The sequence below is a fragment of the Semicossyphus pulcher genome, unplaced genomic scaffold (assembly GCF_022749685.1).
Source record: "Semicossyphus pulcher isolate SPU_LCO1_2020_fin unplaced genomic scaffold, fSemPul1.0.p SCAF_3, whole genome shotgun sequence".
Taxonomy (NCBI): Eukaryota; Metazoa; Chordata; class Actinopteri; order Labriformes; family Labridae; genus Semicossyphus; species Semicossyphus pulcher.
In genome coordinates, this window is record NW_027211704.1 from 22644038 (window position 1) to 22670345 (window position 26308).

General features: G+C 40.1%; 2 protein-coding genes across 3 annotated transcripts; one reads left to right on the forward strand and one right to left on the reverse strand.

Annotated features, from left to right (window-relative positions):
* Window positions 1–1216: 1216 nt before the first annotated feature.
* idh3b (isocitrate dehydrogenase (NAD(+)) 3 non-catalytic subunit beta) lies at window positions 1217–9732 on the reverse strand. 2 transcript variants are annotated; one of them, XM_069678401.1, is made up of 11 exons: window positions 9688–9732; window positions 7130–7303; window positions 6764–6884; window positions 6593–6653; window positions 6374–6506; window positions 5971–6104; window positions 5744–5846; window positions 5492–5638; window positions 5187–5281; window positions 4228–4288; window positions 1217–1753 (listed from the first exon to the last, which is right to left on the reverse strand). In XM_069678401.1, exons 1-11 carry the CDS (start codon window positions 9727–9729, stop codon window positions 1676–1678), a joined length of 1149 nt encoding a protein of 382 aa, XP_069534502.1. In that variant the 5' UTR covers window positions 9730–9732; the 3' UTR covers window positions 1217–1675. The 2 variants fall into 2 exon arrangements, with proteins under 2 accessions (XP_069534502.1, XP_069534501.1); XM_069678400.1 differs by lacking the exon at window positions 1217–1753 and adding an exon at window positions 1762–3435.
* Window positions 9733–12507: 2775 nt separating this feature from the next.
* wdr1 (WD repeat domain 1) lies at window positions 12508–23330 on the forward strand. The gene is made up of 15 exons (XM_069678786.1): window positions 12508–12618; window positions 13926–14047; window positions 15265–15355; window positions 15441–15588; window positions 15781–15961; window positions 17374–17451; window positions 17555–17635; window positions 17932–18165; window positions 18356–18448; window positions 19652–19803; window positions 20060–20147; window positions 20310–20420; window positions 20591–20764; window positions 20887–21031; window positions 22423–23330. Exons 1-15 carry the CDS (start codon window positions 12603–12605, stop codon window positions 22527–22529), a joined length of 1821 nt encoding a protein of 606 aa, XP_069534887.1. The 5' UTR covers window positions 12508–12602; the 3' UTR covers window positions 22530–23330.
* Window positions 23331–26308: the final 2978 nt, after the last annotated feature.

The window sequence follows — 26308 nt, forward strand, 5'->3', positions numbered from 1 at the left end:
GATGCACAAAAAGCTGACCAGAAAAGACAAAATATAACTTTTTGCATCACTAATATAAAACAACTACTAAGTTATATACTTTGCCTTTATTCAAACCAACTGATTGGATGTTAAAAAGAAACATATTGAACTTTAAAGTTCTTTTAACATTTAAATTATGTAACCAACATAAAAGTCAATATAATAGCTCACTCTGCAAAGAAAGATAAGAGTTTTAATGTTAACATTTTACTTCAATGCCAGATGTCATAATTTAATGGTAAATATTGTAATTACAGTTTACTTTAATATTACCACATGTGGAAGAGTAATGTATGTTTATTTTAGGGCTCAAACTAAGGATTAATAATTTCATGAACTGGCAATGATTTTAAAAATAAATTAATATTTTAAGATAAGATAAGCTTTATTGATCACAGGGAAATTTACTCTTTGCAGCAGCTCGAGAGACAGGCAAATTATGAATGTTATTATTATGATTATTATTATTACCTTTATTAATATCTCAGAAAGATCATTGAGGGTAAGCCCTCATTTACAATGATACCGAGTTAACATATTAAATTAAAGTACTCAAGTAATTAAAAAAATAAAAGTAGGTGGCAATAAAAAATATGACACAGTCTCATGCAGGGGGTGAGAACGGTTGTCCATGATAGTTGTCAGCTTGGCTAAAATCCTCCTCTCATCCACCTCCTCAGTGGAGTCCAGAGGACAGTCCAGGACAGAACCGGCCCTCCTGACCAGTTTGTTCAGTCTCTTCCTGTCCCTCTCTGTGCTCCCTCCTCCCCAGCCACTTAAGACACTTCTAGGTAAACTGAAGACCTCGGGCTACAAGATATGTGAATAAGGTTTAGAAAAATTGTGACTTACATTTTTTCCCCATTCTCTAACATGGTCTAATTATTAGTTGCAGCCTTTATAAACACTGTCCTACCAAAAGAGACCGGTGCCAACTTTAAGGGTTTGATCAGTTTCTTCTTCTTCATTGTTCTGGGTATTTGATCATATGTCAGCATGCACATAGTAAGTTCATCATACGCTAACACAGCCCGGAAACCTCTAATTTTTCATCTTCATTTGTACAGGTTCTCCAGTCCCCCTGTCTTGCATGTTTGAACACAGGCCTTGCAGCAGACATGACTACAACTAGAGCACACTAAATCCTACATCCGTCGTCTATTAACAGTCATGCAAGGATTTTACACACAAGATGTCACATCTCATTTTTTATTCATCTGTCATCATAAATGAAGCAATAGAACTTGGAATTGGAAGTTAATAAATAATATGAAAGTATACATACATCATGGTCTGACTGCTGTTAAATGTCCAGAAATAAAACCATTAAGTAGAAATTACAAGCTCTTGCCACAGAACAGAATGTGAGAAGCTGGCATGCAGCATGGTAACATACTTTGTACAGACTTTAAGACTTTGCATGTTCAACACACAAATTTTCTGCCTTTGATGTTCAAGCTAACGGGTTATGTTCAACTGTAAACCAGAGTCTATGGATATAGTAGCTGTGCATTAAATCTACATTTACTGCATTAAAGTTGTGAAGTGTGTAAGCTGTGGCTGGAATATTCAGTAGGCGTACAATCAGTTAACAGGAGGTAAATAAAACAGCGTGTGCGCATCTCAGCAGCTGACAGATATGCACATACAATGCTTAGACTGACAGGTTCGCAATGACAGCCCGGGTGAACTCGTCGCTTGTGGCATAGCCCCCCAGGTCTCCAGTGCGCACCTGTCGCAAACATAAAGACAGCTTGTTACTATATTCACAGCTGCAGCAACACATGTCCACATACAGTGTCAGGGCCTGCATGTTAGAGAGCCTTTAAAAACTGCACACAAAGAGTGTGATCACTGAGATGTGTTCTTTAACAAAGCAGCAGTTTTATTTCATACACCATGTTCTCTCCTTTTTTCCAATTAATATATATCAGTCAAATAGTGTACATCTGTAAACCAGATACAGTATAAATGTTGTTTCAATTGTTAACATTAAGAAATGCCGTGGTCCAACATGCATCTGGTCTCATGTCTGTTATTCATATTTATAGTTATGGCTAGCAAGGCAAGACAGAATGTAATGAAGTTTATATAACACCACACGTTAGACAAGCTTTAATATTCTCCAGACATGATTATGTCCAAGGTTTAAACAAGACTGCAGTTACTAATATATTACTTTATCTTTTATTAATGATAAACAACTGACTTGAGAAGTTTAAAAGTGGGGCAGAGATACAGAAAGCATGGCTAATGAAGTGATAAGATAGAGCAGTGTTTTAAGTTCTTAGAGCATCAATTGCACAAACAGCACCATGTACATAGATAAAAACTTTGCCAAGACCATTTGTTGTCACAAGACTAAAAACTCAACAGATAATCTACAGTGTAACAGTGAGCAGGGTAGAAGAAGAAAAGTTGTATGAACACTGTGGTCTTAAAAATCAGGAGATTTTCTCTGGTTGTCATATTTTTCACGTTGTTACACCAGTCCATACTTGAAAGTACTTATTTTTGGTTTTCCTGAAGGAGATTTCTTTGGCAGTTTTAGCAGAGATGTTAATGTTAAAATATTAACTATATCCTTAATATCAGAGCAGGAAACATGGATTTTGCATTAGGACGGGTTTGCCTTTGCTATTCAGTGACTCACAGTAACAATTTCAGGTTTTAGCTGAAGCTACAGCAGAGCAGTTGTATTTAAGACATACGGTAAATATGTAGGTTAGAAATGTTGTGTTATTAGTGAGTCATGATGTTGCGTTGATTTTCTGTATACCAAGTTACATTTGCTGTCTGTCTTTGGATCTTTCAAATGTGAGGTAAGTAGGAGGATTAGCTGGTAAAACTGTTGATAAAGGCATTCTGGTTCGTTTCTGACAATTTCATGATAGCAGAGAGGTAACCTGTAAGGCCAACACGGCTGTAACATGTAGACAATTAAGAAAGCACAGGGACATGGAAATAGGGGGAGTGAGTTGAGTAAATAATTTATCTTCATCTGTCAGTAAAACTGATAAAGTTAAAGATGAAAGTGATGAGGAGTAGATGTGAGGAACGATGATGTGAAATGCCCTGGAGAGGAAGCCTCAAGAGTTGCTCATTATTTTAGTTAACTAAAGCACAAGGCACAGTCGAATTCACTGGATCGATCAGCAAATCCAGCACAGATCTTATACAATAGGATGCAACAGATGTGGTGGGTCAAAACTAAGGGACAACACTGTCATTTGGAAGTAAGATGGGAGGTGAGCCTTAACATGCGTCCACGTCATGTTAAGAGCAACATCCAGAAAATGTCAGTGAGGAGTGCAACCAAACATCTTAGTAAACGGGGCGGTGTCGCAGGTTATCCACAACAGTCTGCACAAAGTCGCCAGTGGTACAATAGCCGCCGAGGTCTCGTGTCCGCACCTGGGATGTGCACACAGATACACACACACACACACACAGGGTAATGGGGTACAAGGAGAGGAGGAAATTAAAGGAAAGGGAAGAGGGAAAGGAAGGGCACTTCAGACAACACGCAGGCAAATAATATTCCTCACAATCACAGACGCCTTTACTACATCACCCACTTTAAAAGAGCAGGTGTTAACCATTTTTAGAGCTGAACTGACCATGAATTTATATATGGGAATAAAACCACCGTCTTCATGCTGGTGTTTCTGTCAGTGTTTGTTAGTGTCAACATGGAGCAGGTGCAAAAGAGCGTTAATCCAAGGAAGTTTGTGTTGGTAGCAGATAAATATACCACATTAAAAGAAAGAAAAAGTGCAAGAGAAACAGTGTATATACACAATCTCAAAAGTAAGTATTCAAAGGCTCTCTAACATACTGACGTATAGTTTGCAGGTTGTTAGATAGGTAGGCTTTGTAGGTCAAGAACTGCGAGTGTCATTGTTAGCATCTGACTTAATAATGTACAATAAAAAACATCTTAGATAGCCGATACCTGTCATTGAATTTATAAAGGATTTTTCTTTTTACCATGTATCTGAGCTTTCAGTTCCTGAGCCACAAAACTGATGAGCAGACTATAGATTTGGAAACACACAATGACATGAGTAGGATATACAAGCCCTGCTGGCTTCATATTCCCACTGGTTTTAGTTCAGGAAATCATTCGCTCTCGGTGTTAATCCTGTTAGTGTTGTCAGACATATTTATGTCATGTCAGGTGTCAGGTAGAACAAACACACATACCTTGCCCTGCTTGATGACCCTCTTGACAGCATCTGACACCATTTGGGAGTGATATTCAAGGCTGCAACACAAAACAGAGACAATCAAAATGTTTTCATTCAGACTAACAGTTGGATGTTTTATAATGCTAGAGGGGTGTGTTTGACCAGGAGAGAGGGTTATAGTGTGAAACAGGGCTGCAAGATGCTGGAAGTCACAACTTGCTCTGCAGTATTTATTGTGATTTTAAAAAAAATACAGGAAATTATACCAGATAGATGTAGTGTGTTTGTATGTACATATAAACAATTAACAATCATATTTGTTCTTCTTACAAAACAAAACCCCCCTCCTACTTTTAACATACTTGGTTCAGGGACTCTGACACCCTTATGAAAAAATAGAGAGAGTGGAGCGACACGTTACAGCTCACCGTACTCTACTTCCTGTTCGCACGAACAACCTCATGGTGTGTGTGTAACTGCTAAAAGTAAACACTCCGCAGCACTGCAACGGTCCGTTTATGTGGCCACAGCGTTAACCAGCACCAGGACGATGTGCCAGGAATTAACTCACTTACAAGCCACCTCACGTAACGGGAGCATCTGCCTCGATCATCCCACTGACATGACCTGTGACAGCAGCGGCATCGCGTGCTTGTTTACAGTTTACAGGCAGGTGACACACAGACTCTGCAGCTTAGCGGGAAGTTCACTCTGTGCCGTGGTGAAGAGCTGCACTAATGTGATATCAGACAGACTTTTCCTGTTGATAAGTGATGGAAAACGAGAAACTGGCGAGTTTATGCTCTGAACCAAGCAACAATAAAGTAGCAGTTTGACGTGTTGTTGTTAATTTGCAACACTATGGCACGTCCTGCAATGCGAACATCGCACTTGCAATTGTTAAACGATATATCGAGCAGCCCTAGTGTGAAATGTGGTGTACTACTTATAACGACACCTCAGAGGTTCACTCACTTGAGGTGCCTGAGCATGTTAGCAGCACTGAGCAGCATAGCTGTGGGGTTGGCAATGTTCCTTCCGACAGCTTGAGCAAAGGGGTGGCGAGCACCCTGAAAGAGAAAAGGGACGGGGTCAAGAAGGACACAGCCCAGACAAGAGTCTAGAGCTCAATAAATAGTAATATTATGTTGATACCTATTGCTTTTTTTCTGCAGTGCACCATTAACACTTTGAGTCAAACATTGTTCTCTAAAAATAGATTGAACAGAATGACTGTCTGGCTAAACTCATGTAAAACATTTAAAAAAGTGGACACTCACAGTTTCGAACACAGCATACTCTGCACTGTAGCTTTCCCCAGGAACAACTCCTGCTCCTCCAACCAGCCCCGCTGCCAGGTTATCAATAATGTTACCGTAGAGGTTGGGCATCACCAGCACGTCAAACTGGTATGGGTTCTGCACCAGCTGCAACAAAGTAACACAGGCAATGATACGTTTGCATACAAATGCAAACTAAAACCTAAACTGCAAATCATTTATTGATTGAATGAAGTGTGACGATGTTTATACCTGCATGCAACAGTTATCAATGATTATGTTCTCATATTTGATTTTGGGGTACAGTTGTGCCACCTCCGCACAGCTCTGCAGAAACAGGCCATCAGCTAATTTCCTGTAATAAGACCGGGGATGAGAAGACGTGACGACCCAAATTAACACCTTTTTAGGAATTAATGGAAAGGTATTGTTCCAAGATCTAACACGGAAAGCAAAAAGGGATCTTTCAACGTCCTTACATGATGTTGGCCTTGTGAACAGCAGTGACCTTGTTGCGCCCCTTCTTCGTGGCATAATCGAAGGCAAACTTGGCGATGCGCCGTGATTTCTCTCTGGTGATGATCTTCAAACATTCAATCACACCTGACACACTCTAGAGAGCAACAAGAACAGGCATTTAATTAGGCATTTTAATACTTACTGATATTTAAGCAATGAATGATCTAGGCTGCAAGAGACTGAAAACACATTTCACTGACTACAGCAGACTCATTGTTGCTGTTCAGTGGATTCATCCTTGTTTTGACAGTTGCATTTAATGCTGGCCAAATCTGAGGAAATCTCCCTCTTTAAAAGAAAAACCCACTTAATGTGGTTCTAAAACTACTTTTCATGACTCCAGTGAGGAGGAGTGTTGTTTACCTCGTGCTCCAGGGAGCTGTACTCTCCCTCCGTCTGTTCGCGGATGATCACCAGGTCCAGGTTGTTGTGGCGAGTGCTGTAGCCCGGCAGGCTGTTCACATGTACCACATTAGCAAACAGGTCCAGTTTACGCCTGAGGAATGGAGAGGGAGATTGAGTTGTTTGAAAAGAACAACATAATAGAAACATAATATACACATGAAAATACACTTGTTTTACCTCAGTCTCATCTCATACGAAGCCAGCTCCCCTTTGAACTCCATGGGAGTGTGAATCTTTCCTGGATGACAAAGAATATTCAAACACATGTTAGGGTCCATTCTGTTTTTTTCTTAATCTCACATACACTTCTGTTAAAATAAAGCGAGACAAAAGAGAGGGTAAAACTACCTTTCATGGCCACTTTGTTGTTCTTCATAGATGTCAACACTTGCTCCAGCTTCTCCTCACTAGCCATGTTCTGTACCTCGCTCAGGTGGAACTCCTCAAATTCTACTGGGACATCTCCTGCCTGGAGACATGACAAAAGGAAATCAACTTTCAGATCAGCATACAAGCTACTTGATTCTACTGTATAGCGAATAAATAACTCTTAAATGACCAGAGAATAGCACACAAATGAAACAAGAACATAAAACTGCCAGATGGTGAAAAGAATCGACTACTACTAAAATGTATTTTCTTCTACTCGTATCTGTTGTGCCCTTAAAAAGAAAAAACTTCAGTATAACTATTTTTTGTCGTCGTAAAATATACCTTAAACACATCCTTGACAGCGGTCATCAGCTCAGGTCCCACTCCATCCCCTGGCACCATTGTGACCTTAAAGGTAGCATCAGCGCGGGCTGGGGGGGCCTCTGGGCTGCAGAGACCAGCAGTCACACTCAGAGGGCGAGAGGCCAGTTGCTGCCACCGGGGGCTGCTCAGACCCTGAGGAAAGGAAAGAAGACACAATAACAGAAAAATATGAACATTTAAACTCTGTGATTTTGCTGTATAAAGGAAGTTATATCTTTAATATCTCTGGCTATAATGATTCTTAATTTAATATTGATGCCATTATAATTATCAGCCTTCAAACAAAGCAGTATCTGTGACTAGGGATGCACGATATTATTGGCACGTTATCGGTATCGGCCAACACGCTGATATCCGCCAATATAATTAACCGATAAAATAATGGGCTGCTGCATACTTGATTAAATGCCCGACCTTGGTGCGAAGAAGACCTGCGCGGTGCAGTGTGATGACGTCACGTGTGTCTACCTGCAGCATGAGAGAGTTAGAAGCCAAAATGTCCGTGGTGTGGAAGTTTTCCAAAGTGTCCGAAATAGACAGCAAAACTGCTATTTGCAATGACTGCTCAGCTTCGATGATGCGAGGAGGAGCCAAGGCAAAGTCTTTCAACACTACAAACTTGATTAACCATCTCAAGACCCGTCAACCCGACTGTTGTAACAAATGTGATTAGAGTATCACCATTATACTGTACGCTAATTCCAATACAGAAGAGAGTTGATGATCTCTGTAATTAGATGTGCGGGAAAAAAATATCGGTATCGGTAATCGGCTAAATGAGTTGTAAAATATCTGCATATCGGATATCGGCAAAAAATCCAATATCGTGCATCCCTATCTGTGACCACTCTTCTCAGTTGGAGAGCCTGTGAGATGCGAGCAATTCCAGGTATTTTTTTTTCAATCTTTCTATTCAATTTTAAAAGGCCTGAAAAGGTAAATACATCCAGGAAACAAGCCGAAAAAATGAACCAATAACGAAACATTTGATCATTACAAAAAGCAATTGGTAACTACTTTGATTATCTATAATCTTTTGAGTCATTTTTCAACAACATTTAACATTTGCTTGGTCCAAGTGGGAAATGTTTCAATTAACCTGCAATATAACATGAGAAATGTTGCTTTAAGGCACCACTGAACCTTGTCTGGTTATTTTAAGCATAAATACTTTATTTATTGTTTTAGCAGAAAATTGTCTAGATCACAGTATGTGTCGATATATGATATAAAATGACACATAATGTGATAATTATCCATTTGTGAAAAAAAAAATTGTCACACAGATGCCCATTAGTCAAGATAATACTGAAGGGGGAGGTGGTAGGTGTCACTTGCTATCTCTGTATAGCCTACCATTTACAGGCCAAAAAAGTGGTGTAAATGAATTATGTAAACTTCAAATGAGATTCATGTTTTATTTAATCTATATTATATATTTAAAATGTCTGCAAACAAGTTTTGGTGGGCCTAAAAGGGACCTTTACCCTACATGTTTCAATAGGATCCCAAATGCATTTAAAGTTACAAATTAAGATACCTGAGAGACTACATGACTTTTGAGCCCAGCTGATATCAGTCAGATGATTTTGACATCCGTTTATTTGCCAATTAGATATATGGGCAAATGTGTTTTCTTATGCAAGCCAATTAAGAACTTGTCTTATATAACAAATTATGCAGAAAAAAAACAATAATTGGGCTGATTTTAAAATGGTTTCATCACATAGTCTCTGGGGCAGAGCGTACTCCAACAGCTATATATGTGTAATTTGTTTTATAAAGCACCCTGCTGTGTAGAATCGCTGTCCAGCATCCTATAAGAAAAGGTCCATTTAGATTACAGCTCCAAAAAAATCACTGTATCAGCAGCAATAATGATAAGCTGTGATTTGTCCAATCAAAAATCGATGGGTCTTAATTCTCTTCTCTTTTGACTTTTGCTGAGTTAAAAACCTGTTAAGTGGGGAAGCAGGAGATAACTGACGACTCAAACAAAGTTATCTAATCTCAAGCATGCAGGACGTGAAGAGGCAAACAGACTTATCTGCTCGACTCTTCTGAGGACAGTTAGCTTGTGCCCCCAGAAGATATGTGTTATAACTGTAAATTTAACGGACGGTTCTCTAAGGACACGGAGGTTAAAATGTCAGGGTTAGGTTAGCTAGCTACTTTAGCTCATAAGCTCACTTAACGTTACCCAAGAGAAGATATGTTAATACTTTGCTTTTAGGACATTTACTTCTATCACTAGTATCTACCGACGACCGAGGTTTGACCCACTGACAAAAGGCACTTTAGCTGTCACTTTGTATCTGAAGGCTACAGGGGCTGTAACAGAACTGTTGATGATGGAGGCTCGTGGTTAGCAACAAGACACAGGTGATACAACCCGGTGACTCCTAACACTTTGATAACATGTAGCAGGTGTTTAACAAAATATACCTTTAACCACAGACATACGTCCTGCAGACGTATATTTAAAATTGGCTTGTGAACATTATCAATGTACTCACCTTGACCAATGTTACCAAGCTTCCTCTCAAGGCGGCCGCCATCGTTACGGGCATGCAGCGACTAAACTTCTTCTTCTGTGGTGCTGCAGTGGTAGAGCGCTGACTACTACAAAGGAAGAGAAGAAGAAGAACTTCTTTGTTATAGTGCCCCCATGTAGACAAAACTGTCATTGTACGTCATGAACTAAATTTCTCACTTGGAGAGGTCAATTTTCAATGCGATTTTAAGGTACCAAATTATGGATTGGCTTTTCCGACAGGGCAAAGAACTGTTCATCTATAAAATGATAAATGAATTGGATGTGTTCAAGACCATTTAACTGCTGTTTTGTAACCACTCTTCCAATAAAGTGTTGTCCGTGTATTCATGTTTTATTTTGTTTAACTTTCTTTAACACACATACAGCTACATTACACACTCACATTCTCTATTTTACTTTATTTAATTTGATGCTATTTGTATTATTGTTGTCAATTTACTGTATATTTTGTTATTGGTTTGCCATCACTCTTTTGTTGTTATATTATTTTTCTTGTGTTAATTTGGTGTTAAATTGTGAAATGTTTAACATTATTTAGGTGGAGACATTAAGTAACCCCATTGGGTTTTTGTCTCTCCCTGCGCTGTATATTGTTACAGGTCATCTTTTCTTTTTGTGTTTTGTAAATTTGTGCAAAAATAATAATTCATATTCAAATGTAACGAGGTAAAAATGTCTTCACCCTCCAATGGGGTTTGCTTTGCCCCAGGACACTTCAGAAGACCTGATGATTGGCAGTCAGAATAAGGGCTTGAGCACACAGTCATTTCACATAACCAGTCTGTAACAGGTGGCTTATTAGCCTATCTTGTACTTAGACCTAGAAAACAGACTTCTGAGATAAGAAAAGGATGTAAGAGTATACAACCACAGAAAGGGCATTACATATTATTATCTATAGTATTAAAATCTGTCAATAATGATTGTCTTTGGAGTGTTGTTAAAAATGGAGGTCATTCAGACATTTACCTCACACCTGAGGAATAATAATAAAAAAGCTTATTAGAGAGCAATTTTATCCTCAAGCTTTCATTCAACATTGTGACAGCTTTTATAGTTTCTATCATTTCATTTAAGAAGCTACATACTAAGCAAACTAACAAACAATCCATATAATGTTATGTTTGACAAATTATTGAGATCTGCAGCTAGAGGCTGGATAATGTACAAGTACAAGCAAAACATCCCTTTTTAAAATGTTTATAAATATATTACAATGCATGAGGATAGTAAATTGAAGCTGAAGGTGAGATGGCACACAAAAAAGATGAAAATATAGAGTGAGGAATGAGCTAAACAAGATGAGAGAGTTTAAGAAATAGGAAATAGGTTAGATGGTACAATATTAAGCGATTCAATGATCAATTGAACTTTGTGAAGGTTATACGCTTTACTTTAAATGATTAAGGGTGCACATGGCCAGACGGGGCCCCTGGAACATGCCAGGGTTTACAGTTATTGTGTCAAAGCTGTTGTAGAGCTGAGCTCAGGGGGCCCAAAAATGTCTAGTGGTGCCCAGTGTGTCCCTCTTTATGTGTACTGCTGAGAATGCACATTTTCATACACACTTGTGTCTTTCTATAATAAGCCTCTTGCTTATGACATTCACTTAAAAACTGTATGCTGATGAATGTTGTAATATCATTTTTGCTGCTGCTGTGGCCTACTCACTGAAATGAGACTACCCTAAATATGTTAGGGGGTTCCCAATCCTATTCCAGGCAAGTGATACTAGCCACAGACTGACACACAGCATGAGATCAGGTTTAAAATCACTACCCTGACACTGTAGGCTACTTCCTGACATTTGTTTAACTGCTCTCCTTTACCTAGTCTGTGCTTAATTTGGTTATTCATGCTAGCAGAATTTCCATGAGATAAAGCAGCGAATCAAATACATGTTTGAAACTCTGCCCTGAGTTTGACCTCTCCCTTTTTGTTCCTCTCATACATTATTAGTAAATTTGAAGCATTAATTTAAAAAATATTAATTGCTGCTAATGTAATATTTCTTTGTGTGAAAAAAAGTTATAGTTTTTGTCCTCCAATTTTCTGATGTGTTGTAATTTGCTGCAGTAACTTTGCTAGTGCAACAAAGTGCTGTTGACTCTTAAAGAGACACAGGAAGGAAACACTTATGACGTATGTCTCAAACACTGTTTGAGACTCTGAGACATGACAATCTACTAAAACGAATCCACAACTAACCTCATATTGTCTACATAAAGATATTTCATTTTCTGCACCATAAAATAATTTTCTTTTACCTGATGGCTTTATTTTCTTATCCAATTGAAAAATTAAAGATGTCTCTTATCAATTTTTGCATTTTGAACAGAAATGAAAAATCTTAAATAAGCCTTTCAGAGAAATATCTATCATATAATATTTTCACTTTCCATAACTTTGTCGTATCTGGATTCCTGGTTCAGCCTTGATGCAATTTGGTTATAAACAATCATTTTTTTCCCAGATATCAATTAAAATGTTTCTGGAAATGTTTGTAAAGAACTTTTTTTCAGAGGGCACGAAGGACTTCAGAAAGATCTGGATGCTGTGATAGCATATGAGAAGCACAAAGTGGGATTTACCATGCCATCTCAATTGCTTGAGATAAGAGATGATTTAACTGCCTTGGGGCCTGAAAGACAGCATTAAGGGATAATTTATCCCATAGGGAGGAGAGCATGGCTAGTGGCTGACATGAGCAGCGTAGTATTTGAGTTTACTATATATGGGCAAAGCCAGGCGAAGACAGAGCTGCACTCGCTTCCGTGTTTGTGTGATCAGGGAGTGCGCAGCCGGGGAGCTTCACTGTCTCCACTATTTCATTCATTTAGAAGAGCAACGCTTAGCAACTGACCAGCAGGGAACATGTCGTATGAACTGAGTAAGTCTGTTTATTTAAAGAGGCAACTTTGCAGAGAATAAGCAATGCAACTCTTATTTTTGGGCGATATTATTTAGCAGATACGAGCTAGTCATCCAGGTAGCCCGTAGCTAGCTAGCCTCGCCCATAGCTGCATGAGTCTGACATTTCACACACGCAAGACGAAATCTAGAAATAGGCAGGGCTTCAGTGAGATTTTATATAAATCTGTGCATGATGTATACTGTTTGTTATGAATATGCTCTTTCCTTAATGGCAGTTTCCTGCAGAGCGTCTATTTAAGTTAGCGTTAGCTAGTTTAGCTAACGTCACTGTGAGGAAATAGTTGAGCTCGCATCGCTTTGTTATGACACGTCCAGACAGGCTGGCTGACAAGCAGGAACATCTAGTGAGGAAGTAAATCACGGACACTCGGTTCTTTTCTGCTGATCCAGCATCAAGTTAAAAGTTTTGTTCAATAATTTTAATGTGGCGCTAATGCTGGGGATTGGAGCAAATATTGTTTATTGAGACAAATGCGGAAGCTTTGTAATTGCATCAACCTCGATACAGCTTAAGATCTTATGGTCTTCAATTGCTGCTCCTATTCTTGAACAGTATGTTCTTGAACATATGCAGTACATTTATGTATATTCAACTTAACTATAATAATTAAAAGACTGATACCGTATAGTTGTATTTCAGGTTTTTTTTAATATAAAGTAAGATATTAATAAGAACAATACATATTTGTAAAATGAAGATAAATCTGGAATTAGGAATCACATATAAAGATCACTCTTTTCACAAAATAGTAACAGTGCTAAACAAAAAGAGGCAGGAAGGGCATTTATATCCCTAATATTTATTTTGACAGTGGTTTATAAGCTTCAATGAAACCACATTTGTCTTACTGGTATTGAGTTATTTGTGATGAACAGTCAAATCTTCTCCCATCGTCTTTTGGAGGAAAATGAACACGTCTATGACAGATCTGTACGACTGGTCTGAGTACTGAGTTGTCCAATAATGACAGAGCTATCATATCTTATGTCCTCATTAATCCTGGCTAACAAAGGACAAAATCAAAGTTTTGCTGATTAATATAACATGCTATTATCTAATCTGTCTAACGGTAGTGGTGCAGTAAAATAGCCCAGGCCGTGCGACGTATTCGATGTCAGGTTGTGTACTCATGTTTCCGTACTTGTCTGCAAACAGTTCCTTATGTAATACTTAAGTTATTACTTTTTCAGTGTATGCACATTTAAGTTGTATTAATGCTTTATATTCTCTGTCTGCCTATCATCTTTCTTGTCCTTTTTTAGAACATGTGTTTGCCAGCCTCCCTCAGATGGAGAGGGGAGTTGCAAAAGTGATCGGCGGGGATCCCAAAGGCAACAACTTCCTGTATACCAACGGGAAGTGTGTCATCATCAGGAACATTGATGTAATTTTCATCTTTTTCAGAACCATATTTAACAAGTGCAGCTTGCTTGATTGTTTGTTTGTACCAGCCTGGGTCTTGTTTAAGCCGTTATTGGTATCAGTCATGATCGCATTTTACTTCCTTTTTGTAAATTGCTTGTTTTCACTTAATTAGCTGAATTGAGTCTGATAGTGTAAGTACACACCAACCTAAGAATTATAATAACACTAGCCTTTTTTTTGTTAAAAGTTTCATGTTTCTTGCACCTCTGACCACACCTGGTATTTGCGTTAGGAGTGGTCATGAATGTGGTCTGGATGCACTCCAGAAGCTGGCCGGCACAGTGCCAACGTATGCCTTTAATGGCAAGCCGATTTGATGCCTAGTGCAGAAATTGTTCATGACATCCTGTGTAAAAAACCATCATCCTATGTAAAACCATCATGGTGAAACAGCAGACATAGTCAACACATGTATTCATCATTACTTGTCATCCAAATCCATGTGTGAATGGTGCCGTTTATTTGTAAAGCAAAATGAATATAGGTTTGCAATCATTTGTAATGTCGTAGATGCACATTTTTTTGTAGTCAGGCTGCAATGACAGCATGAATGGTTCAGCCTGCTTAGAGTTTGCGCTGCCTTAAATTTAACAAATTTTATTCCCCCACCAAGATTAGCGCGTTGACATGGGTTTTTTAGACCTGGAAACGCCCGCTAATAAATTGTCTCTTTTCCCATTGCCAGTGAAGTATACTCTTTTCTGCTGCATCACCATCTGTCGTCACAAACGCGCCGGAGACAGGGTTAGCAAACAGTGAAGATTTTATGGTGGTTAGGTCTTTATTGTATCTATTAGTCATTCTGTCTGTGTATCAAACTCGGCGCGTCAAATTTGGAACAATGTTCGAGCGCTGCTTGGACGGAGACGTGTCGACACAGGTTTTGTGTTCCCATCAATGCCGATCGTACCCAGGTCTACTGCAGTCATTTGACCCAGGTCTGAATGCTGATTGTAACCTTTCCCACTAAGCAAAAAAGCCAGGTTTTTTGACCAGTGGGAAAGGGGCTTAATTGTCAAGTTGAGGGAAGCCCCAGTTCAGTAATGTCAGGGTGTAGTGAACAAAAACTCAGCAGCGGTTCAGTTCAGCAATGAACATTTGCATTTGCAAGTTTTTCATTGTTAGGGTTCGCTGATTAATGTCTGATCCCTATAAATACTTTCCTGTCTTTTACAGAACCCAGCTATCGCAGACATTTACACCGAACATCCACACAACGTTACCGTTGCCAAGTATTGCCCCAGTGGATTCTACATTGCATCTGGAGGTAAGCAACCTACCTGTGAACAAATGTGTGCATGCACTAATCACATTTTAACATCCTAATAAAATAATTGTTTTTAATTCTTCAGATGTGTCTGGAAAGCTCCGTATCTGGGACACCACCCAGAAGGAGCACCTGCTCAAGTACGAGTACACCCCTTTTTCAGGCAAGATCATGGACATCGCATGGACGGGGGACAACCAGAGGATTGCTGTTGTTGGCGAAGGACGAGAGAAGTGAGTTTAAGGACTTTTTATGCAGGTTCAAAAAGTGAAAGGATGTTGCTCAATGCACCACAGTGACTTGTGAGAAGCTTTTAGACTTAGAGATTTCAGAGTTATTTTTGGAATTAAACTAAATTCTACTTGAGCTTTGTTGTAAGGCAGAAACCTGGAACAATCCTGTTCATGTTCATCTCCTGCTTGCAGGTTTGGGGCAGCAATCTTATGGGACTCTGGCTCCTCAGTTGGTGATATTTCCGGCCACTCCAAATTAATCAACAGTGTGGACATAAAGCAGAACCGCCCCTACCGCCTTGTCACTGCCAGTGATGACACCACTGGGTCCTTCTACGAGGGGCCTCCCTTTAAGTTTAAAAACACAAAACATGTAAGTTTAAGAGGTTAACGTTTGTTTGTTTTTTCCCCCCCTGTATGTGTTTGTGCAGCTTTTTGAAAGGGTCATTTGTGTTTAAACAAAGTAGTCAATGCTAAGTATATTTTGCTGGACTTGTCGGACCAACCTTCAGTCTGTTGGTAACAAAAGATCAATCTTGGACACTGTTTTCGGTGACTTTCCTCACCAGTTGTCTTATTTTTTAATGTCCGCTGGTCATCTGAAGTTTGTCTCAACCTGGTGGTTTTTGACAGTGGTAGCTTTGTTTCCCTTTTTCTGTATTACATAACGCACTTCCCCCATACATTCTTTGAGAATGAGAGAGCCACAGACCTAAAAGCAGGCACGTGAAACACGTTTTGAGCAATTAGCCAGAAAATGATGTCCTCTTCTTAGAAATCCTTGTGCTCTCTTTTTGTAGAATATAGTCTTTTCTCACTATACAAGTGTGGCATACATTCTTTGATGCAGACTTTTTAATATATTATATAATCTCGAAGTTCTCAGTTTCGTTCTATTTGGCGGCAGCTAATGGCAATAAAAGGCGCATACGTCCCACATAACCAGGCGGTTCATCTGAGCGTCAAATTTGCTTCTTTTTCTTTGGATTTTCACTTATTTTTGAAGTTGTATCTGTAGTCATCGATCTTTTCTGTGTTTGTTCAGCCATAGTAGATTACTGTTTACTCGCAACACATGCAGAGACGGGAAAAGCAGCCGCTTAGCTCCGCCTACCCTCTCTGGCAGACCAACCACTGCTGGCTGATGGAAAACGCGCCACTAACCTGGCGCCACTTTTCCGCAAAGTCGCCACAGACACCCAGTCCATAATACTATATACTGCAAATGCAAAGGCTTTCATCAGTGGGCCAAAGGCTCAATCAACATCGTGTTACCTCATTGATTCAATAATTTCTTATCATTTTTTTAATGTAATCACAGCTACCATTTAATTCAAACTACTAGTTTGTTTTGCAGCTCATATCCTGACATGGGTTTAGAGTGGCTGTACAGTACAGCACAGTATGTGCAGCAGTTCATTTGTTTCTAAAGTACCAGAGCTACTTTGATTATAAAATGTACCTTTTTACAGTGAGCCTGTGGAGATCTGTCACGTTGTTTGCATGTTATGGCTGCTGCTATTCCTGTAATGGGAAGTGCAGAACATTTTTGTGCTAAATTAGCATTTTCCTACTTTTTGTGTAATTAAATCAAGGTTCTGCCCCCGTGGTGTAAAACAAGGGGACAAACATTTCTGCAGTCTGAAAGAAAAGATTTATTTGTGTAATTTGCTGGCTAGACTTGTAGAAAACAGATTAACAGGTGGAGTATTAATGTGCAGAATCTTTCTTTGTGGATAATTTTCCTGTTTTTCTCCGTCTCCGTCTCCCTGGTGACCGCTAAAGGACCACAGCCAGTTTGTCAACTGTGTTCGCTACTCTCCAGATGGAACACATTATGTCACAGCCGGAGCTGACGGCAAGGTGAGTAACGGATTATCAAACTTAATTTAAGGATGTCTCAATTGAAAGTGGCTGCATTAAATAGGCAGAAAACGTCTTCTTAAGCAGTGTCATTTCTTCACAGATTTTTATGTATGATGGGAAGACTGGTGAGTACATCAGCTCACTGGGCGGAGAGAAGGCCCACAAAGGAGGAATCTATGCGGTGAGTCGTTTTTTCACACATCACTCAGATTATATGTTGTCAGTCTGTCTTGTTTGAACTTGTGTGTGTGGACACAGAATGCTTCTCTCACTGTTGAAACGAGGGATTCTTTTTTCTTAGTCGTCATGTTACCAACTTTAATCTTCCTTTGATTTTTTTTTTGTTCTCCTTATAGCACGGGTGTTTCTCTTGTTTAGCGACCATTTAAAGGCCAATAAACAAACAATCGCTCTGCTTACATGCATGTTAGCATCACGACTTGTTTTCTTAAATCCCTCTTGCATTAAATCCTCCAGGTCAGCTGGAGCCCTGACAGCTCCCAACTGATCTCTGCCTCAGGGGACAAGACGGTGAAGCTCTGGGATGTGGGTACAGGTACGGCCGTCACCACCTTCAACATGGGCTCTGATTTGACAGACCAGCAGCTGGGCTGCCTGTGGCAGAAGGACCACCTCCTCGGCATCTCCCTGTCAGGATACATCAACTATCTGGACAAGAACAACCCTGACCGGCCCATACGCGTCATCAAGGTCAGACTCCTGAGAGCTCAAGGAAGCTGTTCCTGGATATTATCAATAGACGTTGATTTTTATCTTTTTTTGTTGTGGGAGAGAAATAGGAAAAGTTTCTGAAAAACATCTTCATTTTAAAGATAATTAACTTGAAATTTTAGTTGTGCCTTTATACATTTATCTGGAAACATACTTTTTCATCCTGCAGGGTCACAGCAAATCCATCCAGTGTCTGATGGTCCATAAAAGTGAAGGGCAGCCATACATCTACTCGGGCAGTCACGATGGACACGTCAATATCCTTTCACGGATCAAATGGTGCCATTAATGATGGTGAAGGTCACTTTGTGGCCCGTAAGTCAAAGACTGTTTGAAGATAAATGTGATCATTTAGAACTGCTCTGGCAGACCACAAACTGTAAACTCTCCTACATAGATTAATATTTAAAGACACTGTCAGTCTAAGCTGGTGTTCTCTGTTATTGATGGATGCAATAATATTTGAAATTGGCGCCATAGCTGTGGAGAAAGTTGTACAAACAGCTTGTGGTTTCGCTTATTCTACATTCCCAGCGTGCGTTGCGCCCCTCCCTCTGAAAGGAACAGCGAGAGACGCTGGAGTAAAATACTACCTTTTCGCTGTAGGCAACGGCTAAGAGCGGGACACAAACAGAAATACGACGCGTGAATTCTACTGAAGTGAAATGGAAGGTTTGGCTTTGTTAGCAGCTGAACACAGGACATTTATTACAAACTAAAGTACGTTTTGTGAAATGAAAGGCCACGAAGCCCTTAAGGACTCTAAAGAATTTTTATTCTTAAGTGCGTTTTATTTTACTAAAGAAAGCAGTGTTTTTAAAGTTGTTCTAAAATAGTTCAGTCAGGGGCGTCCTGGTAGCCCATATGTTGCACCCATGTATCAGCGCTGAGTCCGTACTGCAGGGGGCAGGGTTTGACCCCAACCCAGGCTCTTTGCCGCCTGTTCTCCCCTCTCTCTCTTAACTACCTTTCCTGTCTGTCTCTATAATTCATAAAGCAGAAATGCCCAAAATAATTCTTTTGAAGAACTAGTTCAAACAGTCTGGATCTAATTTTAGCTTCTTAAGTGGCGACTGAACACGCACACTCTGAAACAGGCTGGGATAAAATTTCAATCAATAATAGAAGACTGAAAATTCGACCTCACAGAATTTATTCTTTATAATTTATACACAGAGTATTTTATAAAAGTAGTACTTAAAAATGTACAATGCCTACAGTATTAAGCAACTGTAGGCATTGTGGAGTGATGCAGCAATGTAGAGTTATATTATTTAAGTTTACTGATTGAGTGTCGTTCTCAGATGAGGGATCACCTCTCTGTTGCAGTCCATGTTGCCCCATTCTCACCTGTTAAAAAGTGACTTCCTTCCTTCCTCTTCACAATTTCTTATCAAATTTCCAGTGACATTAAATATCCGTATCTCCAGATGACTTTTTTCCCTTAACACCTGCCTCACATTACTGGAATGCCAACACTGGTGAGAACGACTGCTTCTCGGGGAAGGGCCACAGCAACCAGGTGAGCAAGCTGGCTTTGGATGAAAGCGAAAATCTGGTGACCTGCAGCATGGACGATACGGTGCGCTACACCAGCCTCAACAAGAAGGAGTACAGGTAGGGGTCGTTACGAGTCGCAGCTGGGATTATAATGATGTCAGGAGTCAGGCTGGGAAGGGCAGGAAGATGATAAAGCTTTGATGTAAACGGGATGTGCCTACACACATTTGAAAATGACAGGGTTACAGGCTTGGTTTTGTAATAAATAAGTCCTTAAATGTAATGACTATGCACTCCAACGATAGGGTAACCACCTAAATGTTTCAATCCTTTTTTAAAAATCCTATAAATAACTTGAGCTGTTGGTTTTCAGTGCCTCTGATGTGGTGAAGATGGATTTCCAGCCTAAAAGTGTGTCGGTAGCATCAGGAGGGCTGTCCCTGGCTGTGTGCATCGGCCAGGTAATGTCTTATTCAACAATGCTTCACTTTGCAAAGCTCAGTGTTTCCTCTGTAATAATACTACTAAATACTTAGCAATTCAAAGGTTTTTACATCATCCACCTGATATTGACATTTTTTGTCTTATTGTGATGCCACTTTCGTAACCTCTTGCTTTTCCAGGTTGTCTTGCTCAAGGACAACAAGAAAGTCTTCACATTGGACGGTCTCGGCTATGAACCAGAGGTCGGAGCTCTTCACCCTGGTGGCAGCACTGCTGCGGTGGGGGGAAATGTAAGTGAACATCTAAGAACACACATCACACAGATTGCCAAACATTATACTGGTCAGGGTTGCTCTTTTACAAACAATGCTTTGAGTTCAGGGGAAAATGGCAACATGTCCTGCTGCGTCACAATCGCCCAGCTCAGGACACCCTGCTGACTTTTTCTTCTTTTGCTCAGGATGGGAAGGTCTACCTGTACTCGGTTCAGGGCAACACTCTGAAGGACGAGGGTAAAACTGTGGACGTTAAAGGGGCGGTCACAGACATGGCCTACTCCAATGATGGAGCCTCTCTGGCTGTCACAGATGACAGGAAAGTTGTCTCAGTTTTTACTGTGGCTGACGGCTACTCGGTAATTTTTTCCCTCTCATCCAGTTGTGCATTCCTCAATATTAGTCACCTTTACTATAAATAATATTAATTATCTTTCATTACAATTATTTCTCACTTTTTTTTTTTTTTTTTTTAAACCAGCTCAAAAGTGAGTTTTACGGACACCATGCCAAACCAGTGACCTTGGCCTGGTCACCTGACAATGAGCACTTTGCCACCGGTGGGATGGACATGATGGTGTACATCTGGACACTGAGTGATTCAGACAAGAGGATCAAGCTCCCAGGTAAGCTATTCAAGCGCACGTACACATATACTCGTGGATTTATGTGGGTGCACTTAGAGGTTGCTCTGTAAAAGCTCTGTAACTCCACTCTGCAACAATATCATAACATGCAAAGAGAGAGGCAAAGGACACAGCACACATGCAATCATTATATACTAATTTATTTTACCATTAGTAGAATTATCCATGAGGGCTGCTGCAACACATATGCACCACGGAGATCCCCTCTACAAATGTAGTTTTCTATTTGTATATATTACAGTAGGAAAAGTAGGAAATAACTGTAGTTTAATGGTTTGGTTTTGATAGTTTTTTTTATACTATTAGCATTTATTAGCCAGAACCAGCTGTGATTGCTAAGAAACTTTATCCCTTGTGTAGCCTACTGCAGTGTGTTGATGTTACTTAAACCATATTACATAAACTCACACTACTACATAAAGTTTAACATAGCTGTGCTGGGTAAAAAACAACGAGGACACAATCCCAAAACGAGACACGCTCGCTACAATCGACCCTTCGCTGAGCCCCTCCCTTGAACGGCCACTGTCCAAACTTACGTTAGCAACCGTAACCAGGCGCGCGGGAGGCCTGTCAAGAAGTAATGCTGAAACAATGTGCATATTGAACCTGCAAGTCCGACAGCAGATGTCCTGAAAGTTTAGAGGGGGGTGACATATTTTTTGCTTTTCTGAAGCCAAAAACTCGAGAGGAGAGATGTCAGACATGGATTAGAAATTGTGTCAGTCAACTGGTCTCCGCTTGCGATCCTGTCTGGCCTTCGCTACCACCACTGATGATATCGGCACAGCCTTTATTTTACCACCCATTGGTTTGTGCCATTGTTGTGGCAAACAGCTTCCCTGTTGTGCCTTTAGGAGATCCAGTGTATGGATCAAGCCCACGATATGCGAGTGATATCCTGACACGCTTTAAACAAAATGAAAAAGTGGGATCATTTAGTTTTGATAGCAATGGGCTAAAACATATTAGATACAGAAAGTTATATGGAGTCATAACTAAATATTAGCATTGTCGTCCTTCTTTCTGATATTCCGGAACTATTTTTCCATTAATTTGCTATTATTTTCCTTGGAAAACCTCTCATCTCTGTTATAGTTGAAAATGTATTTACATGCTGGTGCGAAAGCTTGACAGGCGTAGCAACAATAACCAAGGGGGGCGGGACTTAGCGAAGGGTCAATCGCGGGCCTTAGATAAAGGTTGGCATTTCGCCTCCACCACTCAAAAGTGATAATGCAAAGTAAAAAAATGAAGATCATTCTCATAGTAATTTGGACTTCCCTCTTCTTGCCCTGTTACTTAGCAAATGTTTTTCTCTAAGTTGAAACATTTTGTAACAACATGGTTTGATGCTCTGATGTCCGCAGACACTCACCGGTTGCACCACGTGAGCGGCCTGGCCTGGGTAGACGAGAACACTCTCGTCACCACCTCCCATGATGCCAGCATCAAGCAGTGGACTATTACATTCTGAGCTGCAGGCGGTTAATCATCCATTTCTCCAGGGACAAGGACTACTGTAGAATTCAATCCTTCTTTTTTTTTTGTTTTTACTGTTTTTTCACTGTCTAGCAGTGGTCTATGCTGTTTGTAAACATCTGAATTGTAAATGATTGTGGCTGGGAAATCGTCCCATGAAAATGATCCAAGATGTGTCTCTTTAATGCAAATAACCTCGACTTACACAGAAACAAAGTGTTGAAGCAAACAATATAACCATGAGTGCTTTTACATCTCTTTTTGAGCGTTTTGGACCCAGAGAAATTTTGTTAGCTCAACATTCCATAGGTAATAGCTTTCAATGAGCTGGAACTGAAGTCGTCGTCGGTGGTTGGGCTCAATGCATCCTGACTGAACGGATGAACCAAAAGCAAGTTGTTTTTTAAATCAGCAAAATTGTGTTTGAAAGAAATGAAACCTTTTGGTTACATTCCTGAAATGAGAAGAAACTGGTCCTTACTGCAGCTGCCGGTCATGTTTATTTCGAGGGTTTAAGAGGGTGGGTGTGTTTTTGCTTTTTGCTTTGTCTAAGGTGTCATACATTGTGTGATTCACAGCTGTTCCTGTCTGAATGGGGAGCAATAATAGGAACTGAACGAACAAAGTATGTGTACAATCAGGATGCGGTCTGTTCAGCTGAAGGTCCTGTGTTGTTGCTGTGTTTTTGTTTGGGCCCACTATGCTTGTCTCACTTATTCTTTTTCTTTATGTCATTATGCATTTGCTTCCAAAGCAGAAGTGATTCATTAATAATAATAAAAACACTTTTTATGCATTTTCCCTTTCATGCTGATTTTTCTCTCTTTATTTTATTAGTCAAATACATGATTGATGTGCAGGCTGTCCAGTGAGGAGCTTCAGCACAAGTTTATGGCAAGTTTCAGGAGCACTTTGAACTCTGGGTTTACTCATAGGGTGGACAAACGTCTCAGCACTTTTTCACAGGACTTCCTGTGTCTCTATGAGTCATTCAGCCATTACGTAAGTGACATCACTTTAATGAACATTGAACATCGTCTCTTCAACTCATGTCTTCCATTTCCTTTTCTAAGTAATATTTGACAAGTATCTTAAAATGAACCTCTCTGACATGCTTCAGAGTTTGGGAGGCTATTACTGCGGTACTAAATACAACATTACTTTTACATTAAAAATGTCTACAATGACAATGGTTCTCCTGAAATAAACAAGTATTTAATATTGTGGTATTTTACGTATAATACTACCCTCTTAAGACATGGTGCTGAAGTGTCTGAAGCATGGTTGTTGGTGCCAGACAGGCTGGTCTACTGGGGTTTTCATGCATAACCATCTCTAGGGTTTACAGAGAATGGTCCGGAAAAGAGAAAATAGTGAGCAGCTGTTCTCTGGGCAAAAATGCCTTGTTGATGGCAGAGATCAGAGGAGAACGGCCAGACTGGTTCGAGCTGATAGAAAGGCGACAGTAACTCAAATATCCACTCATTACAACCGAAGTGTGCAGAAGAGCATCTTTGAATGCAGATGGGCTACAGCAGCAGCAGACCACAAAGGAAACTGAGGCTACAATTCAATGAAGATTGAAAAACGTCGCCTGGTCTGATGAGTCTCGATTTCTGCTGCGACATTCGGATAGCAGGGTCAGAATTTGACAACATGGAAGCATGGATCCATCCTTCAGGCTGCTGGTGGTGTGACAGTGTAGTAGGGGATATTTTCTTGGCACTTTGGGCCCCTTGGTACCAATTGAGCATCGTTTAAACGCCTAATACCTAATAAAGTGACCGGTGAGAGTATGTTTCAAAGGTTGATTCAATTATGAATTAAGTTCAGACGACTCGGCAACAAGATACAATCAAAAGGTCTTTAAGAATAACATATGAAAGCCAAAATATACTCACATAAATAACCATTATAACAAGCTTTTTCTTTCTTGGTTCTTTACATCGACAGAATTCACTGCCTTTCAGTCACCGTTCAAAAAAGAGCAAAACATTGCCCGCAAGGTCAGATTTTACTTTCCAACCCTGCTGCTCCGGAGAAAAAGGAGGAGCATCAAATATCTGGCAAATATCTAAATGAAAAATATCCAGTCAGGTTGAATTTCTTTCACATTGTTTATGCTCACAGTTTGCTGCCAAAGGCCAAGAGTAATCTGGTGCAAGGTTAAAAAAGGAGATGCTCCTTCCCCTCAAGCACGTCAGGCTGTGATTCAAACAAGTTAGTGGATAACTACACAGCATACATATTAACCTGATGCTGCTAAACCTACATTTAAAGACGCAGCAGCTCTTGGCTCTGGAATAAATAATAGCTTGGCTGGCGTTTGACAGGAGAGCAGGAAGGGAAGACAGAAAGGTAAGTGGGACATAAACAGTCATGTACCTTTTAAAGTGTTTTATTTAGCCTTATCCAGTCACACTGTGAAGCAGGACACTACAGTATAACTTCTGACTTGATCGCATTATATAATTGCTGTAATAATAAAAACAAAGTGAAGGTTCAATGGGCACTAAAGCTTGTTATGTTATTGAATCATTTTGAAGTTTATTATGCCTCATTATCAGACATATTGCGTACAGTAGATAATTAACAGGCCTGTAAAAAAAGCTGCCTTTTCTTGGTTCATGTCCAGTCTCAATTAATGAAGTTAGCCGGCCAGTTCTCGTGTGATAACGGTGCCTTTTCATTGTGTGCCTGCAGTTACGTTACTAGTGGAGCCTCAGTAGTGACATTTGGAGACCTCGGAGCGGTTGGTGAGTTTTCTTTCTCCAATTGATTTTCATTCAGTGCTGCTATCAAGTACATATTTGTGGGCTTTCAATTATCCCATTCATCCACTCTCAGTAGCTCGTAGAGAGTCTCAGCAGCACATCAGTTCTCTGTGGGGTCTTGTTGACAGATAGCCTCTTAAACAGTGGGGAAGTCAATGTTTAACACAGCTGCTGACGGCGGTGTTTGAGGCTGCGCACCACGGCTCACTGAGGTGATCTCTGAGATAAAACTGATGAGCTATGGAGAGAAATTTGTAATGTTGCCAAACGTAGCATTTAAGTGGCTTTAATTGTGTACTTAGTTTGGACACAAGGGCAGTAATACTTATCATTACATTTGCAAAGAAGTGTGTTACAGTTGGTGTCCGGGGTGTGAGGGGTCTGCAGTGATGTTACCCGCCTGTTTCCTGGCCCTGGACCGGCATAAGTCCTGGATTGAGGGCAGGTCGGTTCCAATGATCTCTTCTGCAGTTCTCACTGTCTGCTGCAGTTTGTTCCTGTCCTGTTTGGTGGCCGATCCAGACAGTGATGGACGTCTGGAGTTTTTCCTTGCTACTGTTGCCTGCTCATGGGTGGATTAATGTTGGGTCTCTGTAAAACAGGGTTTCTCAAACTTTTAAGGGCCAGGGACCCCGTCATTATCGTAACACCAATTAAGCACATGCTTACTACCATTTGCACCCATAGATGCCACTGGAACTATTTGTATTGTAATAGTTATCAACCTAAATACTTCAGACATGTTTCATGGTGATAAACAGAAAAACATTTCAATTTGAATCAACCACTTATATACTTTAAAACAGATTGTTCAAATTGCTTGTGGACTCAACTTGACAGCATACTGTGGTCCTAAATGGTCCTCATCTGTAGACATGCAGTTTTTAATGACACAGCACAATTTTATAATTTATTATAAATGTATTATAATTATTTCACGGATCCCCAGGCTATGGTTCGCGGACCCACGGAGAACCACCGCTGTGAATAATATTACAAA